This window comes from Symsagittifera roscoffensis, chromosome 7, assembly GCF_963678635.1.
Source record: "Symsagittifera roscoffensis chromosome 7, txSymRosc1.1, whole genome shotgun sequence".
Lineage (NCBI taxonomy): Eukaryota > Metazoa > Xenacoelomorpha > Acoela > Convolutidae > Symsagittifera > Symsagittifera roscoffensis.
Window position 1 is genome coordinate 18483854 of NC_087068.1, and position 25140 is coordinate 18508993.

At 34.3% G+C, this 25140-nt stretch overlaps 1 protein-coding gene across 3 annotated transcripts in view; it reads right to left on the reverse strand.

The window, feature by feature from the left end:
* Positions 1-16695: 16695 nt before the first annotated feature.
* Positions 16696-25140, reverse strand: part of LOC134850938 (guanine nucleotide-binding protein G(I)/G(S)/G(T) subunit beta-1-like) — a 33805-nt gene continuing 25360 nt past the window's right edge. For all 3 annotated transcript variants that reach the window (XM_063866759.1, XM_063866761.1, XM_063866760.1), the window contains exons 7-9: positions 20586-20787; positions 18537-18753; positions 16696-18165 (exon numbers count right to left, since the gene is read on the reverse strand). In XM_063866759.1, the coding sequence (XP_063722829.1) occupies positions 18059-18165; positions 18537-18753; positions 20586-20787 (526 nt within the window). In that variant the 3' untranslated portion in view covers positions 16696-18058. The remainder of the gene's footprint in view (positions 18166-18536; positions 18754-20585; positions 20788-25140) is intronic.

Here is a 25140-nt window from a genome sequence, read left to right on the forward strand (position 1 = left end):
TCAAAATCATCCGAGTTACCAAAGTGCACATTAAAAATTTCTGAACCAAAGTCATTTAATTAATATGGCGCTGGAAGAGTTTTTGAATTGTCGAAACAACATCACTGCGCCTAGAGTCGATTTTCTACATTCCGGCATCTTCTACAAATCCTTAATAGGTTACAACTTCCTTGTAGCTATTTTAGCCTTCTTTTTGTACTGCTACATCCTGCTATGCTACTGCTACAGGTCAAGGTCGGGGTCAATTTTAAACCAAGGCCAATGGCTCATAGTCGGAGTTTGCTGTGGGGTTCTGACCTCTTGCTGCAGTACAATCACGTCGAATGTTTTTCGCCGGTGGGTTCACGTGACGTCTACTGAAAACAAGGAGATTTTCTCCTCAGTTTTGTTTTCGATTCATTTTCATTTCGGTGTCAACAACTCATTCTTTCTGACAACTTTACTGTCAGCTTATAGGTACTACTGCATTTGCAAACCGGTCGTGGATTACATAAGAGTCTTTTCGTCCAAAAGAATCCGAAACTATATTCTTTTATATCTTTTATCGGGCGTGTTCATGGTATGTTTGAAAGAAGGTTTCCGATATCTCAACTCAAATTCATGTTCGACCATCGTTTTCTGTGTGGTTTATTTCTCATTGCTTAATATTTACTATCTAATTTGTCTATTTGCCACTACTTACTTTCATGTCAAAGCGTCGAGTAAATTGGGAGGAAATATTCGGCGTGAACGGAAAATTCTGCGCAAAAACCCTGGCACTTACTTTGACAACTCGAGCGACGAGTTTAGATACCAATACAGTAGTCGTGCCGAATATTACATCTCGCGTGAACAGGAAACTTTCCGAGAAGAAATTCACTACCTGAAAACTATCCGAATATATGCTATTGTTTTTACACCAATACTGGCTTTAAAGTATATTTTCTGGCTGATTCTAAGTTACAATAGATTAGTTCATGACACCTATTTCTCGCCGGATACTTTTGGAGTAATATCTGGGAAATTTGATTTGATAATCTATGCTTTATTGGACACACTTCTGAAAATGAATTTCGTCTTCTTCCTTCAAGTAAATGAAGATTTCAAACTTCGCCTGCTGAGGCCGTGGAGATTCCTTGACCGATACAGTAAACTCAACTTAAACCCCCCTAAAATGTGGAAAGACATCGAGAAGGAGCCTATCATTAAAATAACTGCAAAATACCCCTTGTCTACTCAAGGGCAACTGGCAAAATAAGTTGGTGCGAATAGTTAATTATATCTATTTATATTGATTTCATTCCGAAAAAAATTAGTTAGATATTGATTTTGTTGTGAGCTGTTCAAATTATCTACAAAACCATTTTCAAGTAAAATAAACAAAACAAACAAAACAATTTTCATTTCTTGTTATATCGCACGGATCCTATTAAATATTTCTTCCTTTTTGCAAAAGGGGCTGATACGTGGGATTTCTTCCAACAAACACTTAGTTGGACTACGTCTCAAATGGCATAATTCCCAAATGGCATAAAACTGAAAAATTTCCGACATGGCATAATGTTCATGCAACAGTTGCATTAAAAAAACGAGAACAAGTTTTCGTGAACAATGTGAGAAAATAAGTCAAGTTGTTAATTCAATAGTTGATTGACATTTTATCTTGAAAAATTTGAAGAGTTTTTTTTATCAAAAGCTAAAAGCATAAGATTGCGGTTATTGAAAGCTTCTTGTGGACAAATGTTAGAAGTAGAAATCGATAACGTTGGAATTACAAAAAAAACTTTCAGTTTGTGCCATATGGGAAAAGTTTCATTGTTGTTATGCCATTTGGGAATTATGCCATTTGGGAATGATGCCATTTGGGAAGTTACCCTTAGTTGCTTATCAGTAATTTTTTAAAAATCACAATGGCAACTGTTTGAAATTGGTTCAGCCAGATTAGCAGAATTATTCGAGTTTTTGAAAGTTTTGAACACTACAACTGTGATGGCTTTTATCCGCATTTCTCGAATACCGTTGGGATAACGTCAACTTTAATGGTGGCGTCCCTCATGCTTGAGGGACCGAATACTTGAAACTTATTTTAGCCTACTTTCAGCCAATCAGAATTGAGTATTCAAAATCTCAAAGTAAATCGTGAAAATTGAAAATCTCAAAGAAAAAAAAACAAATCCAGGCCATTAGTTTTTATACTGACCGATTAGATAAAAAGCAGATGAGTTTTCAAGACTGAAAAGTTCTTATGAACTTGAATTCATAAATCTTGATGTTTATCTGAACAGTATAGCGGTTGTAACCCGCAATTTGTAATAATTTTGATTATTTTCCACTGATTAAAAACATTTTCTGTTAATATTGACTTCCATTTTGCGAGAAAGGCTAGTAGCCAATAGGAACGCTTAGCGATTTTGATTGGATGAAACTTTTCAAGCTTTCGGTCCTTCAAGCATGAGAATCCTCCACAACTTTAATCATGCACGTGTCTTGAACAAAAATTCAGCAACTTCACTAAAGTTTGTTATTTTAGTGCTGTTATCTTAAGAAATAAGGCCGTCGAAGTTAATACTCATGTTGATTCGATTGATTTTGAATAACTTTTCCAAAATTGATTGACTTTTTGTTCCGACTTTTGTAGCGAAAGTAACGGAATAATTGTGCTCGGGGTGGTTTTTTTTTCTTTAGACAAATTTCGACTTTTCAACCAGCCATTTTTGACGGGATTTTTTTGTATCATTCAAAATATATTACCTGTTATCATTTTTTGTAAAGTTATGGGGGTTTAAAGATTGCCATTTTGGCCAGTTCGGGACAATTAACGGGCGATATATTTCGCGCTAATAAGACGTCAGCGAATTATTACGTCTTAGAAATTGTTCCAAACTGTTCGAAGGAAACTTATTTGCCATAAGTGATTTGTTTCTAGGAGGGAAACCTATAAATTTGTGCTATATATGGCGAGTGGGGGGGAGAGCTTCACAAAAAATCTCAAATTGAAAAAATATTTATTTTGAGTTATCACATTTAATTTTTTCATGTTGTTACTGCTGCATAAACCTTAAGAGGCAGTCGGAACATTCAGGGCTGTGTCCTGATACGAGCAGTTTTTTCTGTTTTATCCGCAATTTTTGGATACCGTTCAAATATATTCAACTTCAATCAATGCGCATGGCCAGAAAAATAGTTGAACAATTTCGCTGTAGGATTTGTATCTTTCTTGAATATTCCCCCTATGGTACCTTGTAACGAAACCCCCTATTATGAAAGACTTGAACAGCTAAGCATGCTAAAGTTTTTGTATCCTGTAGCGAAATCACTCCCCTTGCTAACGGGGACTAGTTAAGATATTCCTAAAATTATTTTTGAGAAATCGCTTTTAACCTTGGATAGTCTTGATTCTCAAGCCTGCTGATGACCTGTTGATGAAAGCCTTGATTCTCAACCCTGAAGGTTCCGACTGCCTTTTAAGGTCTATGGAGCAGTAATAACATGAAAAGATTTTATGTAATAAAGTAAAAAGTTTTTTTTTAATTTGAGATTTTTTGTAAAAATAATCCCCCACACGCCATATAAAGCACAAAACGATAACTTTCGCCCCTAGTAACGAATCAACTGTGACAATAAAGCTTCTTTTATTCAATTTGGAACAATTTCTAAGACGATTAAATCTCCGCTTACGCGTTAATGGCGCGAAATATATCGCGCGTTAATTGTACCAAATTTGCCAAAATGGCAATGTTCAAAAGCCCATAATTTTACAAAAAATGATCATAGGTGAATTATTTTTTCAAATTTAAGAGCAGGACAAAAAACCTTTTGAATGATATTAAAAATATCCGTCAAAAATGGCTAGTTAAAAAGTTGAAATTTGTCTGAAGAAAAAAATGCTCCCCGAGCACAAATATTCCGTTACTTTCGTTTCGACAGTCAGCACAGTTAGAGCAAAACTACAGCTAAAAATTAGGTTGAAGTACGTGACAGTTTGATCAGTAAAACTAACTAGCAAGAAATGAGCATCATTCAACATCTACACAATTTTTGGCAGGCACCAATTATCTTCATGAGCATGGCGTATGAAAACTTAGCGGCTAGGTAGCAGCAATGCTACGAAGCAAAATAAGATGATGCTTCTTACTATTGTTCCGACTTCCGTAACGAAAGTAACGGAATATTTGTGCTCGGGGTGGGTTTTTTTTCTTCTGACATGTTTCGACTTTTTAACAAGCCATTTTTGACGGAATTTTTTAAATATCATTCAAAAGGTATTGTTGTCCTGAGCTTAAAATTGAAAAAATATTTTACCTGTGGTCATTTTTTGTAAAGTTATGGGGGTTTAAAGATAGCCATTTTGGCCAATTCGGGACAATTAATGCGCGATATATTTTGCGCTATTAACGCGTAAGCGGAGATTTAATCTGTCTTTGAAATCGTTCCAAATTAGTTAATTGAAGCTTATTTGTCTTAATTCATTTATTTTTAAGAGCGAAACTTCTCACTTTGTGTTTTATATGGCGTGTGGGGAATGATACTTACAAAAAATCTCAAATTAAAAAAAAAAAAATTTTTTTACAGATAATTTGTTCATGTTTTTACTGCTCCATAGAACTTAAAAGGCAGTCGGAATTTTCAGGGTTGAGAATAAAGCTGTCATCAACAGGTCATCAAATGCTTGAGAATCAAGGCTGTCAAAGGTTAAAAGTGATTTCTCAAAAACAATTTTAGGATTATCTAAATTAGTCCCCTTTAGCAAGGGGAGTGATTTCGTTTCAGGATACACAAACTTTAGCATGCTTAGCTGTTCAATTCTTTCTTACTAGATGGGATTCGTTACAAAGTACCATAGGGGGAATATTCAACAAAGATGCAAATTCTACAGCGAAGTTGTTCAACTATGGTTCTGGCCATGCGCATTGGTTGAAGCTGAATGAATTCGAGCGGTATCCAAGAAATGCGGATAAAACAGAAAAAAGTCAAACCATTTCGGAAAAGTTATTCAAAATCAATAGAATCAACATCAGTATTAACTTCGACAGCGTTTATTCTCAAGATAACAACACTAAAACAAGATACTTCAGTGAAGTTGCTGAACTTTTGTTCAAGACACGTGCGTGATTAAAGTTCACATTATCACAACGGTATCCGAGAAAATTTCAAAAACTCGAATAATTCTGCTAATCTGGCCAAACCAATTTCAAACAGTTGCAATTGTGATTTAAAAAAATTACTGATAAGCAAGTAAGTGTTTGTGAAATCTTGTTAACCCACCCCCACCCCCTTTGCTTCCTTGTAACTGATCATCCTCTTTTGCAAAAAAGGGAGAATTATTTAACAGAATCCGTGTGGTGTTACAAGAAATGAAAATTGTTTTATTTGTTTTTGTTATTTTATTTGAAAATGGTTTTGTAGATTACTTGAACAGCTCACAACAAAATCAATATCTAACTAAATTTTTTTTCGGAATAAAATCAATATAAATAGATATAAGTCACTATTTTCACTAACTTATTTTGCCAGTTGCCCTTGAGAAGACAGGGGGTATTTTGCAAAAATCCTAAATTGAAAAAAATATATATATTTTAATTTTTCTTACATTTAATTTTTCATGTTATTGTATTTTTTACATTTAATTTTTCATGTTTTTACTGCTCCATAGACCTTAAAAGGCAGTTGGAACATTCAAGGCCTCGCCCTGATGCCATCAATCTTGCTTCATTTTGAAAATTCAAGCAAAACGAAAGTTAACATAACATGTTCTCTTTTCTTAAAAGAAAGACGTGGCAAAAGGAGTATGATTTGATGGTGCTACTGTATCGAGGTCTTTTGTTCCTTTCAACCAGAACTAAAGCTTTTAAAAGGAATTAAAAAAATTCGGCAACTTTCATCGATGATAAGCAACTTGCAAAGTATTATACGGATTTCGTGTAGCAGCATCGATTTTAAAGTAATGTAACGAGTACCAAAAATATAAATATGGGTGATTAACTAACACCTTTAACTTGAACTCAAAGAAGATAATACTAAACAATTTAATGTGTTATATCAGTGCCTTGAACAGTCATAGTCGGATAGTTTTTGTGGATAATTACACGACTCCGTCAAATCATTCATGATAAACGCGACTGCTGTCAAATAAAGCACGTAGCAATTCACCCTCGTAAACAGGGCTTAACGTTTTAACTAAAGGAAAGAAAAATGTTTTTTGTTGTTTGCATCAAAAAATAGTTTTTGGTTGTAACCTCATCGAGGTTTTTGGCTTCATGAGCTGACCATACTCTCAACTCGTTCCCCGTCGTCGATTTGCAGTAACGTCCATTCTTTCGCAATAGAGTTGAAATGTAGCCATTGTGGATAACCACGTCAACCGATGAGTTGATGGAATGAGCCTCCATAGGACTGAACGAGACCATAGCGACCGATAAGTTCAAAGAAGTCTTCCTAGGGGAGCTTTGCAGGGTCCCATCAATTGATAACCTCGCGGAAGCTAAAACTGGAGGAGTTGCCAAATCAAAAACATCAGGTTAATCCACAATTCGACTTGATTGTATTTGTTCGACTTGTTCCTCGATCTCATTCTAATTGGTTGTGGTGCATGAATTTGTTGAAGGAGTTAGCATGGTTTCACACTTAGGCTGAATTGTCGCTTCTGACCAAACGGCGAAATTATGTTAGTGTTAGCAGTGATGCGAAACATGACTGGCTGTACAGTTGTAGTCGAACTGATCTGCTTTAACAGTACTGTAAGGCGCCGTGGATTTATCTGGACTACTGATGATAATTGTTGGGTTTCGATTTCATAAGTTTGTTGTATTTTCATTGTTGCTCGGTGATAGTTGAAGGCTGGAGGCTCTAAGATAATCTTGTGTCTCCTTAAAAATTTGGAGGCAACTGGATTCTCTTCGGAGGTAACTGGATTCATTTGAAGGACACGCAAACTCTTTAGAAAGCGCAGCCTTGTGTACAGTCAAACTGCGGTCCAATTGATTGAGCAACCAATCAGCGCAGTTTGCATGAACTCTTTGAGGAAGCAATAGAGTCCAAGAGGCGCTTCAAATACTACTTTGATTATTATTTTTATTTTTTAAATGGTTTCTTCTTAAAGCCGATTGAGCTTCAATTAATAACACGGAAAAATGTCTGCTATAATTGAATCCAATTTTCTAAATGGACATGATCACTTTTGTATCATTTTCCTCCGATATTTTTTCCACCCACTTCCCAAGAAAGTGACGGATTATTTGCGCTCGAAGTGATTTTTTTCTTGATATCCTTTGAAAGATATGAAAAACTTGCGCTCGAAACTGAAAATTATATCAAGTTTTAAAAAAAATAGCAATTTGGCCGACTTTAGATACTTAATTTGCAGCGCTAAAAAAATTTCTGAAGCTAGCTATTGAGCAATGAAACTAAACAAGACTGCTCGTATCAAGGCGAAGCCCTGAGTGTTCCGTCTGCCTTTTAAGTTCTATGGAGCAGTAATTACATGAAAAACTTAATATTTATTTTTTTTTAATTGAGATTTTTGTAAAAACATCCCCCCACACGCCACATAAAGTACAAAGTGATAGATTTTGCTCCTAAAAACAAAAAAATTATGGCAAATAAGCTTCGACCAAACTGGAACGATTTTTAAAACGACAAATAAGCTTCCTTCACTGTTTCAACCAATTCGGAACAATTTCTAAAACTAATTAAATCTCCACTCACGCGTTAATAGCGTGAAATATATCGTGCCTTAACTGTCCCAAATTGGCCAAAATGGCAATCTTTAAACCCCAATAACTTTACGAAAAACGATCACAGGTGAAATTTATTTTCAAGTTTCAGCTCAGAGCAACAATAGCTTTCGAATGATAAAGAAAAATTCCGTCAAAAATGGCTAGTTAGAAAGTCGGAATTTGTCTGAAGAAAAAAAACCCACCCCGAGCACAAATATTCCGTTACTTTCGTTACAAAAGTCGGAACAGCAATATTTCTCAGTGGTTTCAGATCTTGAATCGAATCGATTTGCTAAAAATTCACAGATTTTCATTTTTTGCAAGCTATATCACTTAGAAACATTTTGCTTAGAAACATTTTTTTTAATCGAAAGATTACTGATTTAGTTGGTTACTTTCAGATTGAAAATGATCAGTGCATGCCAAATTTCAGACAAAACTTCTTCCCTTGATGTTTGAATTCATGTTTGTATTCGAAAAATTTTGTATTTGAATTGTAGAGCATGATTTAGTTAGTGCTATGAAAATCAACCATTTGTAAGTTTAGAGAAAAGGTAAAAACAAGGATAAAATAGTTTGCCACTCAATATTGAGAAAGAGATAAAGAGAGAAAGAGAGAGGAGAGAGAGAGGAGAGAGAGAGAGAGAGAGAGAGAAAAAGAGAGGAGAGAGAGAGGAGAGAGAGAGAGAGAGAGAGAGAGGAGAGCGAGAGAGAGAGAGAGAGGAGAGCGAGAGAGAGAATGAAAACTCCAATTTGACAAAAAAAAATCAGCATAACAGAACCCTTTTTTTTCTATTGTAAAATAATTCAAGAAATTCTGCCGAGCCCATGAAAATGAGCTGATAATGGTAAACACAGAATTAGCTTTTAATATTTTAGGGATCTAGATTATAAACGATTTTAGCAGCTTGAACAATTTTACATTTGGCCTTATTACATTTTCATATAGTATCAAAAGTTGGCAGCATCCTTGAGCTAGCAAACAGCTCTAACTAATTTATTTTCTGCTGTTTTTTGAAGATAAGAATTAGAAAGTTGTGTTTTTTAGTTTTTTAGATGAAAAAACCCAGCGGCAACCATTCTCAATGAAAAGTTTATCTTCGTACCCATGTTAATTTGAAATATTGTTTTGATATAGCCTTGCTCGTAATATAGCCTTGCTCGTAATTTAGCCTTGTTCGTAATATAACCGGCGATGCGATGAATAGCAGAGTTGCCCCTTTTACATGTCTGAGTGACTTTTCTTCCGACCAATAAAAGTAGACAAGAACTGCCTCAGGTGGTCTAATTTTTCCTTTATTTATTTCCAAATCAATATCAAATATCACAAATAAATTTAAAAATGGTTCAATGATACATATTATATTGAAGCCTTTTCAGCTTCTTGAATCAAAGACATTAAAATTTGTTAAAAGAAATTAAATAAATTAGGCCATGATAAACTTCGTTTATTGAAAAAAAAAGTTATTTATTGAAAATTTTTGTAACGCTCCTCTGGCACATTAAATTTGAAAACTTAAAAACGAATGAAGCCTTTTTTAAATACGGCATTATATAATTAACTAGAAGTTATCTTAGGTTCCCTATCTACGCCGTGCATAAACTACGGTATAATTTTGAAAAATGGTTATTAAAACAACTGTGGTTGAAACTATCTGAGCTACAAGCAAAGCAGTAAGTCAGTTTTGAAATTTTTATGAACGCTAGAAACATTTCCTCACAGGCGACATAGGACAAGACCTCGTTAGACGGGAAGACATTCGTTCGATGACAAAATCTTGATGACTCTTTCTAAATATTCCAGGGCAGAGCTCTGCGACTATGTGTGATTTGACATGAGAGCTTCGATGGGCTCAACTTAGAGAAATTGAAATTAAAAAGATTACAATACTGCTCGTATCAGTGCGGAGCCCTTAATTTTTCGAACGTCTTTTAAGGTATATGGAGCAGTAATAACATGAAAAAATTTAATGTAATAAAAAAAAGAATTTTTTTTAAATTTTGAAAATTTTTGTGAAAACCATCCCCCCCACACCCCATTTAAAGAACAAAGTGATAAATTTTGCTCCTAGCAACAAATAATTAAGGCAAATAAGCTTCTTTCAACCAATTTGGAACAATTTCTATTTGGAACTAAAAATATCGCGTGTTAATTGTCCCAAATTGGCTAAAATGGCAATCTTTAAAACCCTATAACTTTACGAAAAGTGATTACAGGTGAAATGTTTTTTCAAAAAGATTCTCAGAAAAAAATACCCTCTGGATGATATTGAAAAAATTCTATCAAAAATAGCTAGATAATCAGTCGAAATTTGTCGGAAAAAAAACACCCGAAGGCAAATATTCCGATACTTTCAATACAAAAGCCGGAACACTCAGAATCGAGGAAATTTTTGAATGTCTCTAAATATTTAAAAGACTTTAACAGCATTTATAGCTTTCAAGACTTTCTAAGATGATTTCCAGATTTTGATCAAAGGTTCGGACTTCAAAGTCTGTTTCCAAAAATTTAAAGTCTATTTCAACAATATTTCTGATCAAGCATTTTCGAAAAGATTCAATAACAATATGTTTTGCAAAAGCAGCCGGTTTGCTGCAACAAAAAAAATGTTTCAAATTAATTTTTTGAAGGAAAATTTGACAAACTACTTAAATTAAAACACGTTTTTGCTTATGTGCTTAAATGGGTATTGTTTTCAGCACAGATATAGCTAGTTGCTCTGGTTTCTGCAGCTGCGTAACTGCAAGCGGGTTCCGCAAATTCTAAGTGGAATCTGCAATTTTGTGAGTGGAATCTGCAAATGTGAGCGGGTTTCGCAATTTTTAAGCAAACTCCGCAACTTTGTTTACTAAACTGAACTAAGCCAGTTCATTTTTGCACATGAGCAATTAAAATTTAGAGCTAGAATTTTAATCTAGCAAATGCAAAATTTATGAGGGAAAGATTTAATCATTGTCAGTAAAATCCGCGAAAAAATCTTAATTCATTGTTCAACTACATTCGTAGATGTACCCCTTAAACATTTAGGATAAAAATCCTAGCAAGCTGTTCTGGGATCATTATTTGGGAAACACAAGTCAAATACCAAATAAACAAAAAGTTTTTCAGCAATAGCAAGTTTTGGTTGTGACATGGGAAAAGTTATGTGAATAAAACTCTATTTTTGATCTATTTTTCAGTTTTTGAGAATGGAGATCTGTTTATTCTTTCCGTGTTCATATTTTAAGTTTTTGAGATTTAGCTGGTGCATTTTAGTTGAGTTTGCTGTTGTCAAAAAGTGAGATTATTGGCAGGGACTGATTTTGAAACGACTTGGGTTTAATTGTTGCCAGTAAATGAGATTGAATTGTTGGTAGTAATCAAGATTAATCTGCTAGCAGTAAAAGAGATTGAAATGTTGGAAGGTCACGCTGCTGGTGACTCACAAAACAACAGATATTATTTTAGAAAGTTATCTTCACTATTGGATTGCGCTAACAAAATGCGGATTCCGCTTACAATCTGCGGACTCTGCTTAGAGTTGGAGATTCCGATACGGCGTAAATTTTGTTGCGGATTCAGCAAAATCTGCCATTTTTTCTGCAAATTTGAGCAATACAGTGCTTTAACTATTTTTGGTGGAATCAAAAACAGCAGAAAAGATCAGAGGAAAACTGCAATGCCACAGATTTCGCATTTTAATTGTTTCTGGCCTGTTTTGAAGTAACGCCTACAATTCACAAAGATCACAGTTTTCCCTCTTAAAGTAATCTTTCTAATTTTTTCTGATATTCTGAGATAGTTTTTCTAAAAAATTGTTTAATTTCAATCACAAAAAAATAAAACTGAGAAACTTTACGTTTAATTGCCTTTATGTTTCACCTGTCTCAAATATATTGAGATTCTAGATAAACATAAGTTTGAGTCTTCGATTCTAATTTAATTTTTCAGTTTTTGAGCTTCACTGATAGAAAAAAGCAAGTTTTGTGTCTTAACACCATCTGTTTCCACTCTAATAACTTTTGGACTTGATTAGTTTGTTCAACGCCTTAGTACAAAGCGATTGTTCCGACTATTTTCGAAGAATATTTGTGTTTGGGGTGGTTATTTTTTACCGGATAATTTTAACGGCTTTTTACCTTGGAGTTTTTGACGGAACTCTATAAATATCAATCATACAATTGTTTTGAGTTCAAATTAAACAAAGTATTGCACATGTGAATCATTTTCGTAAAGTTACGCAGGTTTAAAGATTTATGGAGGTTTAAATAATTGACCAAATGGGACAATTAACTACATGTTTCTTGCTCTTAACGCGTAAGCGGAGATTTCATCCGTTTTAGAAATTGCGCCAAATTGAATTGAGTCATGCTATTAAGTGTATTTAATTTTTTCGCTTTAGGCGGAATATATCATTTTGTACTATACTTAGCGTGTAGGCTAATGATTTTGAAAAAAATCTCAAGAAAAATTTATTTTTTTTTCTTCATTTTTTGACGGTCAAAACATTCAAGGTTTCGCCCCGATACAATCAGCCTTGTTTTTTTTTAAATCCGACTCTCAACAAAAACAAGAAACATGCATGATCGGGGTGGTTTTTTTATTGAGATGAATTTTAGATAACTCTAGTCCCTCGATGATCAACCTCATAATATGCATAGGCCCAGCCGGGTGTGAACGCCACTATAACAACGTGCCAAGGTTCTGTCTTAACTGCTCGTTTTAAAATATACACGCATGGCAATTTTTTCCGCACTACAAAATCGTCTCAAACAAAATTGAGGCTAATTGTTTTTATTAATTCCACACACGACTCAAATTGTAACACTTAAGTTTTAAAATTATCAACTCATATTTCTGCCAAAACTTAATTTATCAAAAACTATTCGGGACCAATCAAAAGGTAGTCGCAACATTTAGATCGATATACTGATACGAGGAGTCTTGTTTAGTTCTACTTTTAATTTAATTATTCTGAATAGATCTGCAGACGCGCTTTTTTAGCCAAGAGATCTTTTTCAGTCCAGTTGCAGTCGTTAAAGCAAATTGGATAGATTTTAATAATCTGAAAACAGAGGCTATTGCACTCTTGAAAACGTTCAGTTGCGCGTTTTACTTAACAAACTCTTGTGAAAAAAAAAGACCACGAGAGGTGCTCGACTTTCCGAGTTGATTCAAGTGTAACAACGAGGGCTCTACTTTGCTTACTTATTTTACTTGCGATTTCATCTTAAAAACATTTCAAACTCTTTTGAAACACTTCAAACTCTTTTGATCCTTTTTTTGTGTGACAAAAGGTATATCTTAATCGGTTCGTTTAATTTTGTTTACTAAATTGCTCAAAGTTAGACTGAAACTCAAAAAAATCAAACTGGGACAACTTTTTAGGGACAATTTTTCTGATAAACTTAAGACTCCACGAACCTTTAAAAAAGTTTTTAGTCTGATATATAACTCAGCCATGTCTATAATTATTTGTGATGTTTAATTTTGCAAAACAAATAAAAGAAAAAAATCTAAAACACCCCCGATGACGCAGTGGTGGGAAAAAAGCCTTGTAATTAACAAAATAGGAAAGAAGTATGCAATACACGATAAAAAAACCGCTTTAGGCCTTGCTATCTGAAAACTGAAATTGATTTTGTCAAAACAGAATGGCATTGAAAGCCAAAAAAGAAAGCCGCTTTAGGCTTCTAATCAATTTGATTTACAGCATATATATAGTTTATTTAGGAGAGTAAAATTATACAGACAGGTAAACAATAAACCGCATGTACAAATCAAACCCACCAAGGATCATGCAAAAAGCTATGCAGCTTATCGAGGCATGACCCAGCAAAATCAATGCCACAAACGAAAGATGCTGCCGAACACCAACGAATACCAGAATCTTATATATTAAATAGATGACATGTTTTCCGCATTAGGCCTTATGTTTAAGGGGATTTCGAGCGCAACGTTTAAGACTGCGTTGATTAGAATGTCTAAGATTCATTCGCAGGATATTCTTAAATCTGGAATATTCAAGAATTGTTTTCGAAAAAATGTGCGAAACTCTGTAAACAAAATGAACTTGATTCAACTTTGAGGCTAGAAAATATCTGCCCACTTTTTCTCAAAAATTTTTGCGTTCACATATTCATTTTAGTCTGAAACGAATAAACTAAGCAGCAACCTCCATGCTTAGAGAAACTAATTTTTTGAAGAACAGATTCGGTCTATGAAGTATTTTAAAATCTTTCCAAGTTTCATAGCTTGAATAGCTTGCCTAAAAAAATTTGAACTTTTCACGCACCAATTCGGTCTATGAAAAATTTTGTTTTGTTTCACAGATTGAATAGCTCGCATAAGTAAATTTTAATTTTTTCTTGATTTGATTCGGTCTATGAAATAACCTGAAAAATTTCAAAGTTTAATATCTTGGATAGCTTGCTTACAAAAACTTAGATTTTTTCCGAAACGTTTTGTTCAATGAAGTAACTTGAAATATTTCAAACTTCATAGGTTGAGTAGCTTGCTGAGAATATTTAAATTTTTTGCGAACCGATTCAACTATAAAACAACTGAATTGTTTTATAGCTTGAATAGCTCCCTGGACAAACCCTTAAACGTTTCATGGACCGATTCAAATTCTTACCACTTGGACGGCTTCAATGGAAAATTTTACATTTTGCCATCCGTTTGCTTTTTGAAATAACTTGAGTTATCATAGCTTGAAATGCTTGCTTGAAAAAACTCCTACTTTTGCGAATTGTTTCAAGTTTTCGCAAACCAATTCGTTCTAAGCAACTTTCAATTTCTCTTGTTCTAAAACTTGAATAACTCACGTGAGAAAACATGAATTGTTTGCGAGCCGATTTGGTCTATGAAATAATTTGAATGGTTACGTATGTTCATTTCTTGAACGGCTTCCTTACAAAAATTTTTGACTTTTTTTTGTCGTTCGAATCTTTTCTTCCGATAACTTGAAAAAATTTGAAGTTTCATATTTTATTTACTAATTTTTTGCAAAGTGAGCGCTTTAAAATAACTTAAAATCATTTGAATAGCTTGCTTTGAAAAGTGTGAACCCATTGGGTCTATGAAATGTTTAAAACTATATCAAATTTTCATCGCTTGAAATGAATGGGTACAAGAGAAGTTTTTTTGTCATTCGCTTCCCTTCTTGAAGTAACTTGAAATATATCGAAGTTTCATAGCTTCACTCGAAATTTTTTTGCGAACCAAGTTGGATTAGGAAACAACCTAAATTGTTCTATAGTTTTTACAGTTTACTGCAGAATTTTTTTTCTTACATTTCTGTTCGCTCTTTAATTTATTTTCTCGAAAAAATTTTGTTTTTGGCATCTGATTTGCTTGGTTTCAAAGTTTGCTAGCTAAGAGTATCAACCAGCCGAATAGCATGAGTGTTTTATAAAATTTATGTAATGCAAATTTCATAGATGTGACATAACTTTTCGGCTGCCTTAACTAATCCGCGCATTACTGATTGATTTGTACTTCAGCTGGTTTATTTACTCGGAAAATAACTTAAAGTTTTTCATATTTTCATATTTTCATTACTTGAATAGCTTGCGAGAGAGAAACTAAGTTTTCGGGAACTGATTTGCTCTTTAAAGCAACCTGAAGTATTTCAAATTTTCATAGCTTGAATACTTTGCTTTGAAAAATTTTCAATTTTTGAGAACCGATTGGATCTATGAATTAGCCTTAGATAATTCAAACTTTCACCGCTTGAATGGCTTCAATGCAAAACAGTTATTTTTTTGCCATCCGATTTGCTTCTTGACATAAACTCAATTTTTCCAAGGGCCATAGCTTGAATGGCTTGCCTTGAAAAATTTCATCTTTTCGCGAACCTATTCGGTCTAAAAAAAATTTTCAAACCGATATGCAACAAGATTTTACTCAAAATTCTCATATGTTTCATAGCTTGACTAGCTGGATCAGCACAAAAACTAACTTTTTGCGATTCGATAGACTATTGAAGACGGACTGGCTAGTTGGTGTTTAAACAAACAGCTGATGATGCGACAGCGAAGAAGTTTGTACTCGTTATGAGAAAACTTGAAAAAAAATTTTGTGAAAAACACATTTGAAAAATTTGACGAAAATGTTCCTCTCTTACAATTTTCCCATAGAAAAATATTTAACTTACAACTTACTTGTAAATAAAAATCCGTAGCTCGTAAAATTCTTAGGGCCTAAATTTATTAGAAAAAGTAGTTGAAAAATTCTTATAAAAGTGTTCTTAAATAGCAATTTTTGGTCAACCCTGGCAGGTTCGGCAAAAATCTGCGGGCAAAAACAGTTAAATAGTGCGGTACCGATTGCAGTAGTTATTACATTATGCGGGCTTTTATGCAGAAAAATCAAAATTCTGCTGAAAATTTTGCCAAAAATCAGCAAATATTGGTGCTTTGACAAATCTAGCACCACAATCTAGCCCGCCGATTTTTATTTAATTTTAATTTGAAGTTTTCTCTGGGTGTTTTAGCTTTTTAAGCGTCGGTTTTTCCATGCGACATCAAAAATTGCGGAGACAGCGCGCTTAAAGCAGAATACGCTTAAATTATAACTAAATTTTCGGAAATTTCTTTATTTGGTCAGTTTGCTTGACTTATGCCGAATTACTGTGGGATTGTGGGATTGTGCGATTTCAAATTTGAGACCTGTTATGCGGTAATTATGCGGGACACAGATTTGTGCCATGCCTGAACGCCGGCACGATAATTACGCACAAATGCGGGAATTTTCTATAAGATAGTTCAATCATGAACAGAATGTGACGACGCATGTTTTCTTTTTTTTTTAAATGGTTATCTCCTTGGACTGATTCATATGCATAGTTCTACCGTGGTCTAATTCAATTTCCCCGCATATGCAATCTGCCCGGAGGAATTTTTCCTTGTGCTTTTAGTCTTCCCCTTATATATCTAAGCGACCGATGGTGCCTATTATGATGAATCTATTTTTATCCATACCCATATTTTATAAAGCTATAGGTAGAAATAAGAAAAGGAACAGGAAACACGTTTATTTCAGGATATGCTCGCTAGAGAAGGCATTTTCACTACATTGACAATTTCTCGGGAGACGCAATTTCAATCAATTTACTTTTTGTTTATTTTAGTGACTATTATTTTTCGCTTCAGATAAAACGGTCTTTTAAATTTGAAACAATAATGCTCTTAAGAAGGTTTTTGACTACGGTTGAAGAAGCAGCATAGAATTAACATTTCAATAAGTTTTTCCTAAGTGTGAACAAATACAGTCAGAATAAGAAACGAGGTGTTATTTTTCACGTTTTTTGTTGACGTTGGGCGGATGTCAGTTTTGTTCGCACTTGTTTGTAGAGAACTACTCAAAATTGATCTTCACAGTGTTTAAAAGGTTCAAAATGAATGAAGAAGTAACTAACAGCAGAGCACCAACATGAAAACAGTCATGAAAGCAAATCAATGTCAGCGAGGTTCAGCACTTGTCAAACGTGGTAGTAAAGCTCCCTTTGATGTTGTATTATTAGTTGGTATATCGTGATGTGAAATACATTGCCAATTAGCTAGAGCCTTCGTCAGTTTAAGATGAAAACTAAGTTAGCAAAATAATTATTATATTGCACTACAATTCAGGAAAAAAGGAAAATGCGTCACAAATAGACAATTTGTCCGCGGGCTGTTGATGCTAAACCATGTTTCCAGTTTTATTACAAATATCGCCAAATCTATACAATTGAAGGGGTTAGATTTACTGAAGTTTAAAACAAGGGTCAAATATTGAGGGAAAATATAAATTTAAAATGTATTTAAATTTTAGAAAACAAAATGATAAATTGAAAATTATATTCCTGCATCATAGCGTGTAGCTTTTCCCGAATGCGCTCTTTCAATAACTCTTCTATGTGGTGCAATTATTCTGCAGCAAGTTCAGGTTGAGGCAAATATAAAAATTGAGAATTTTCAAAAGATAAAATAAAATTGCATGATCAATTTAAGAAAGTTGAATACTTCAATTTTCAGGTTAAAAACAAATTTACTGGCTATTTTTCATTTGAGTAGCATTCATTTCCATCGTTTACTGATCAGACCTTTAGGATGAGAGAGAGAGAGAGAGAGAGGAATAAGCTTGAAGGAATAAAAAGCCCGTTCTGCTTCGTCTAAACTCCACACTGCCTCAACACCATACAGCAATCTACGCAGTTGCAGTTTCTATAGTTGAAACAGTTTGGCTAGCTAGGGATTCAAACCAGGGACCCCCTGATTGGTGGATGGGCTCTGTTTTTTCGATTCTGTTTGAGTTGATTCGAGTAGATGTCGTTTGCAGGCGTTTGCGTTTTATGTCGCGTGTAAGCGGGATTGGAGCAACAAGGGGGGGGGGGGTGCTGTTAATTCCATACTTTGAGGAATGAGTCCCAACTGCCGGTGGTGACTGCCAGTCCGTCTGTAGTGACCCCCAAACAACTCACTCGGTTGTCGTGACCCGCTAGCACTCCTACACGAAGACTTAATTACTTGTAAAACCATATATTTATCATATCAATACTCAAAAGTGCATCAATTTGGCTGATTATCCAGATTTTTAAGATAAATGGTATTTTGACGATGCATAGTAAAAAAGTTTTCTGATGGAGATCTTTGGTAAAGTACTCGAGTTTTTTTTAATTTTTGATGCCATAGAAATGCCCCAAGTCTGACTGCTAGACAGTCAGTCAATTAAAACTTTTCAAGAAGTTTCAGAACTTGTGTAATTTATGAGAGATCTCCACCAGAAAAAATTTTAGTAGAAAAAACTTTTTTCTTCGTAAACAATTTGTTATTTACATAACAAAGTACTTATGCAGACTGTTGCTAAGGAGAACTAACCGGCTCGTTCGGCCTTGAGGACGTCCCAGACATTGCAGGTGAAGTCGTCATAGCCAGCACACATGAGGCGTCCGCTCTTGCTGAAGTCGACGGAGGTGATTCCGCAAATGATGTTGTCGTGGGAGTAGAGCGCCAGCTCCTGGTCTGCTCGGATGTCAAACAGGCGACAAGTGGCGTCGTCAGACCCAGTCGCGAACGCATTCCCATTCGGAAAAAACTAAATAACAACAATGATAGCCGGTTGCTGTGTAAGTAGCACTAAACGCATATTTTATAACTGTTTTTATCAAAAAGTTTGATCGAAAAACAAAAAAAATCAAAACAAGGATTGCCGGTTACTTCTGGGCGATTATATTCTGGGCGACTACAAGTAGCCCAGAATGTTCCGACCATAGTCTTAAGAAAACAGAGAAAGTTTTTCAAATTAGTGTTTTTTTTTGTGTGCTGTGACAAAAAGATCTAAACGAAAAATTGGAACTTAGGCATATTCAACACCCAAAGAAAAAAGGCCAGTTTGTGAAGAAAAATGACTAGAAAAACAAGAAAAAATCGTAAAATCTTTGAATTTAAAAAAAAAATTGCTGTGCAAGTAGCAGAGAATGTTCCGACCACAATCGTAGAAAAGTACAAAAAAAATATCTTTAAATTAGCGTCGCATCTTCTGCGTGGTGTGATTATAGAACTATAGAAAAATTTTATAGAACTTAAAGAACGCGTAGAAAGTGAGTGAATTAGGCATAAAATACTACAGTTGTCTTAAAAAAAAGCCAAAACTTGCACTAAAAACTTGAAATTTTTATGATTTTTTTGTGGCTAAGAAAGCGCCTAATGAAGCTTCCAAAACTGGTTTTCTTCTTAGTACAATCATGTTTTTTTAGCCTAAGTCGACATTATTCATATATAACGAACTTAACTCAATCGCTTTACTCGCTCGAAATTGGACCAAAACAAAAAAATTTATACCGGTTTTTCTCAAAACTGAGAAATTTTTTTTAAAAAAATGACTGAAAGCCCTTTCATATGATATATCACTCGGCCCATCACGATGATTGTTTGCGGTACATGTTTTTACGTGGTACAAATCATACCCGAATACAAAGTTACTCCAGATTTTTCATATGGTCGGAACAATAATCGGCACATCAAAGTATAAATCTGATAAATGCAATTTCATAACAGCTAAATTTATTTTATATTTATATATTTAACCACTAATTCCGGTAGATAGTGCCAGTTACGTAATATAAAATGTCTTTTTTGACACAGTAAAAAAATTTTACATTCCTCGCAGGACTTCAATTTAAAGAAAAAATTTAGCTTGAATATAAAAAATAGCCTGTGTGTAATGGCGATGAGTTTAATATTATTTGGTTTCAGTCTTCCTCAAAAAAGGCGGAAGTTTTTTTTTCCCAAATTATTTTTCTTCATATTGGCAACCAGGGGCGGATCTAGCAGTTGGGGGGGGGGGGGGGTTTGGATTTTATAAGGTCGACCGAATTGATTTTCCGAGCTCTCCTAAAGCATTAAAAGACGTTGTTTTGACCAAATTTTGTGCGCCGCAGGCAAATAAAAAAAAAACAGGTCAAAAAGCCGTTTTAGGGCACTTTTTGGAAAATTTTGAATAAAAAATCGGGTTTTTTTGGCGCGCGCTCCCCCTCAAAGTAAGTATATATTGGCGCCGAAGGCGACATTAGAAAAGTTTTAGGGTGCGTCGCCAAATATGGATATCTCAAAATCGTACAAAAGGGCGACCATTTGGGTCGTCAGGGGGTCGAACCCCTGAGTAAAAAGCGTCCGCAAACCCCCCCCCCCCCCTAAATCCGCCCCTGTTAGCAACATTGGTTCAAATCTTGGGCGGTTTCGAGCGTTTTTCTTAAGACCAAAATGCTCAAAAATCGCTTAGAAATTGGTCAAGTTGCTCATTCTGAAGCAAGATTTTGAGTGCAATTACTTTAAGAAAAAAAACGTTCAAAGAATTCAAACGTTGCATGAAATTGAGCGCAAATTCGATTCGGGTACTATAAAAATGCTACAATGGCGGCAGCTAACATTGACAGCATTGATATCTGACTCGTGTCCAACGAATGTATTCTTGCACATGCCATCCCTGATGTCCCACAGTTTGCACGAGGCATCACAAGCCCCACTCAGGAACGTCCTCTGCTCCGGGGAGAGAGACAGACTCATGACGTCACCAGAGTGGCCCTCAAATGTCGTCTTCGCATTGCCAGTCTCTATGTCCCACAAAGTGCTAGTCAACAGAACAAACACATGTATTTCAAGGTGCTGCACAGAAATAATTTAGTTTTAGCGTGCTGCACAGATAACTTTACTCCTTGTCCTGACTTACGGACAGTTTTAATCTGTAAAAGAGCTTCAATTGCATACATCTAAAATTAAAGTGTTCTGAAACTTGTATGCGTGCTTAGATAGTTCAAAATCAAAAAAATTATTCATTGGACTATTCGAAATTGTGTGAGCGAAAAGGATATATAAAAATGAGTACGGCCATTTTATACGACCTCGAAAGAAATTGTCCAGCACCATTTTATAACCATCTTCAAATTGATTTTTTCAGCAATAAATAACTTGAAAATCAAGCCTTATTTCGTTTTCACAGTTTATTTGATCAGCCCGCGGTATTGCGCTTTCATTGATCAATAAAAGCAGCCATTAATTTTCTTTTTGAACCATAAGCTGGTAGAGGTTCAAAATGATGCGTGTTTATTAACCCGACAATCTATAACCAAAAACTAAGGAAACACTTTTGGTTTGATGGCGTTTCCTAACAAAATCTCGACAACTCAAGAGAAAATTCCTTATAGTTTGTTTTTATTTCGTTTAATCAGCTGCCAATGAAAATGTTTCAAAACGAATTGTCACATTGCCATGAGATTTTTTTTTTGATTTTTCGCTTTTTCCTTTGCTCATCTGCTGATTACTGACTGATATTTTTAGTTATTCAAGCTCCATTTGAGTTTCGTACAATAACTATTGTCTCTTTTCATATTTTTGAAGTGATAACAAGGTTGAAACTTTCTCAATAACTGTGTAACGAACTTATACTTATATTTTTTTCAGGCATTCAGTCACTTCGACTCCCTGTGAAAAAATGTTGATGATAGTTTGTGCAATACAGCTGGACAACACTCTGTCGTGAAATCCGCAAAAAGCCTTTTTTCGTTCTTCTTTTTTTTCCGACCTTCGTAACGAAAGTAACGGAATATTTGTGCTCGGTGCTTTTTTTTTCAGACAAACTTGGGCTTTTCAACTAGACATTTTTGACAGATTTTTTTAATATCATTCAAAAGATTTTGTTGTTCTCGGCTTAAATATAAAAAGATAATTCACCTGTGATCGTTTTTCGTAAAACTATGGGGGTTTAAAGACTTTCATTGGTCAATTTGCGACAATTAACGCGTAATATTTAATCCATCTTAAAATTGTTCCAAATTGGTTGGAGGAAACTTATTTGCCATAATTGATTTGTTAGTAGGAGTAAAATTTATCACTTTGTGTTTTTGTAATTTATCAGTCCGTAAATCTCAAACTTAAGAATGTTTTTTCAATTTGTTTTTTTTTTTAATTTTTTTTTACATTTAACTTGTTCATTTTATCACTGCTTGATAGACCTTCGGAAAAGGCAGTCGGAACATTTTGTTTTGTTTTGAATTCGGCGACAAACAGCTAAAACACTGTAGCGCTCAAAACCTTTGCTCAAGCCGCTTAAAGCTTGCTCAAGCAAAATTCAGGAAAAATTAACACTCTTGTATGTAGTGGGTTCTGTTGTCGCATTTGTGAGCGAATGCACAATTTGTTTGTAGAATTCAGTAAGATATGGTAAAAATTTAGAACTATGCTACTGATCTGTATAACTCATTCAACTCATATTCCGAAAAACCAATAAACTCGAATATTAAACCGGTCATGCAACGCAAACATTGAAATAGCCGTCCACCTCAAAATTTGAAATTACAGTTTATCTCTTTATCTGAAACACTGAATTGACAATTTGTTTCAAACCCCGAAATATTACCTTTCATCTTTCATCTTAATTACTGATTTAGCAATTTATCTCAACAAGACTACTCGTATATAAGGGCAAAGCATTGAAGGTTCCAACTGCCCCTTTATCAAAATCGAAAAACTTATGGGAAACAAAAATGTTGAAAAACTGTAAATTTTAGACAACATCAAAAATCAAGTGTCACAGTTCGAGTCGTTTGAAATGAGTACGACTTCTTTTTGAGATAAATTGCCAAGCAAAACTAATTTGCGTTACGCTTTCAAGGTTTTGGATAAAATCTTCAAAGTGCGCATATTTTAGTCCAATTGGCATTTTTCAAACTCCTAAAACTTTGCAAAAATGATCGCAGTTGAAATATATTTTTAAATTTGAATTTCGGAATGGGACGTAAAAATTTTTGCTAAAAACTACTATTTCGATCGCCGCGAATTTACTGAATATAAAAAACACACCTCATACATATTCAGTTTGGTTCGGAAAATGGAACAAAAACTGGAACACTCAATTTAACAGAAATATTGAAAAACTAATTTGACTGCGAAGTAAAATATTGTCAATATGCTGAAAAAAAAAGGACTACCAAAGTTTTTGTATAAAAAAAATTTGAAGCATAGAAAGAATAAAAAAGAAATTTTTAATCTCAAAAACTCAAAAAACACTCAGTGCGTATATTAGAATTTCAAATATGGTAAACAAGATTTGATTTAAGCTATACTTAATTTTTTTTTTGCACTTTTTCTGGCGTAGGCGCCGAATTGTTCAACTAATTTTGGCTCATATGTACACAAACATTTGGCATTTGGTACACTTAAGGAGCTCTTTGCAAAGTCGCAAACCTCTAACAATTGCGAAATCGGCTCGTTGAAGATTCCGCGAAGTAATGGCACCGGAGTTCCATGGATAATAATTGATTATAATGGAAAATGGTTGTCTAAAATATTCTCAAAATAATCCATTAATGTTGCAAATTTAGACCACGAAATAGATTATACTGTCATAATAATCAATTTTTTTCGTAAAAACACAACCCATTAAAATGCTTTATAAAGGATTATAATCCAATTAAAATCCATTGTAATTGAATATAACGGATTATAATCCTTACGTGTTTTGCGAAATCAATTGCAAAATTTGCAACATTGCTGCGTTACTCGCGGCCTACTCGCAAGATAAACCTACATCCCCCCACTTCCCTAAGTTTATCTCTACGCCTAGCCCCAGGCCCAGGTTTATTAAAGTTTAACCCCAAACCCAAACCCCACAAGTTACAGTTTACCCCCCCCCCCCCCCCCCAGTTTGTTTACCATCGGACAGCGACGGGGGAGGGATTACTCAGTGCGAATAAAAACTAATTAATCCATTTCTCCTGGCGACGGGTAAACAGTGGAGGGAAGAGGGGGGGTAAACTGGTGAAGGGGGTTATTAAAAAAAGCTATGTTAAAAGAGGCGAGTTTACGTTGTTAAAAGAACCGAGTTTACATAGAATAGAAAAAGAAAAGAAAAATAAAATAAAATAAAATCTTACGTGAAATATTTTTTCATGAAACTTAAAACGTAGCAAATACACGAAACAAGAAATGAGATAAACTTGAACAAAAAAATTGCAAAATTCATAACTTTTTTCCTAAAAAATACATTATAATCGATTATACTGATCACAAAATATAATGATTTTAATCCAATTTTAATGAATTATAATCGATTATAAGCGATTACAATGAAATATAATAATATGAAAAATAGTAGAATTTTTGTCCATTTTTGATGGATTATGTCCAATTATTTTTGTAACTTTATGGATAATGACTATAAGATGACAATATAATCGATTATTATCCATGGAGCTCCAGTGCGGGTAGTAAATTATCCAACAAAATTTTTGCTTAAAACACTTGTTTGTGATTTCCACTTACAAATTGTTATAGGTCTGAAAAGGTTTTATACAGAATCCAGAAACATACGGACTCCCGAGACGTACAGGTAATCACGTTTTGCCTCGTAAGATCAAAATATTTTCACGCTAGGTTTTATATTATTGAACATCCAGCCTTAGATGTAGATCGTGCAACGTAGATAGATAATTTTTTCTCAATTTTGATTATTGTTTCAAATTTCTTAACAAAAGTAACGGAAAATTTGTGCTCGGGATGGGTTTTTCTTTCTTCAGACACATTTCGACTTTTAAGCTAGCCATTTTTGACATGTTTTTTATATCATACGAAAACTATTATTATCTTGAGCTCAAACTTGAAAAAATATTTCACCAGTTGACAAAAAAAATGAAAAAATAAAAAAAATGCAAATTTTTTTCAAGTTTTTTCGCAGAAAATATTTTGAATTTATTGAAGCTCTTGGCTCCCAAGAAGGCGCTAAAAACTCCAAAAACAAATTTTAACTGCCTTAAACTAATTTTCAGGGCTTAAATTAAGCATAGACAAGCTGTTACTGAAAAAAACAAGTGTGCATAATTTATTGATGTCGTTTGAATCACCACTGAAAAGGCTCCAATTTGGTATATTGTTAGACTCATTCAATAATTGTTGGAGTTACCTGATTTTGCGTGAAAAAAAAAGAAAA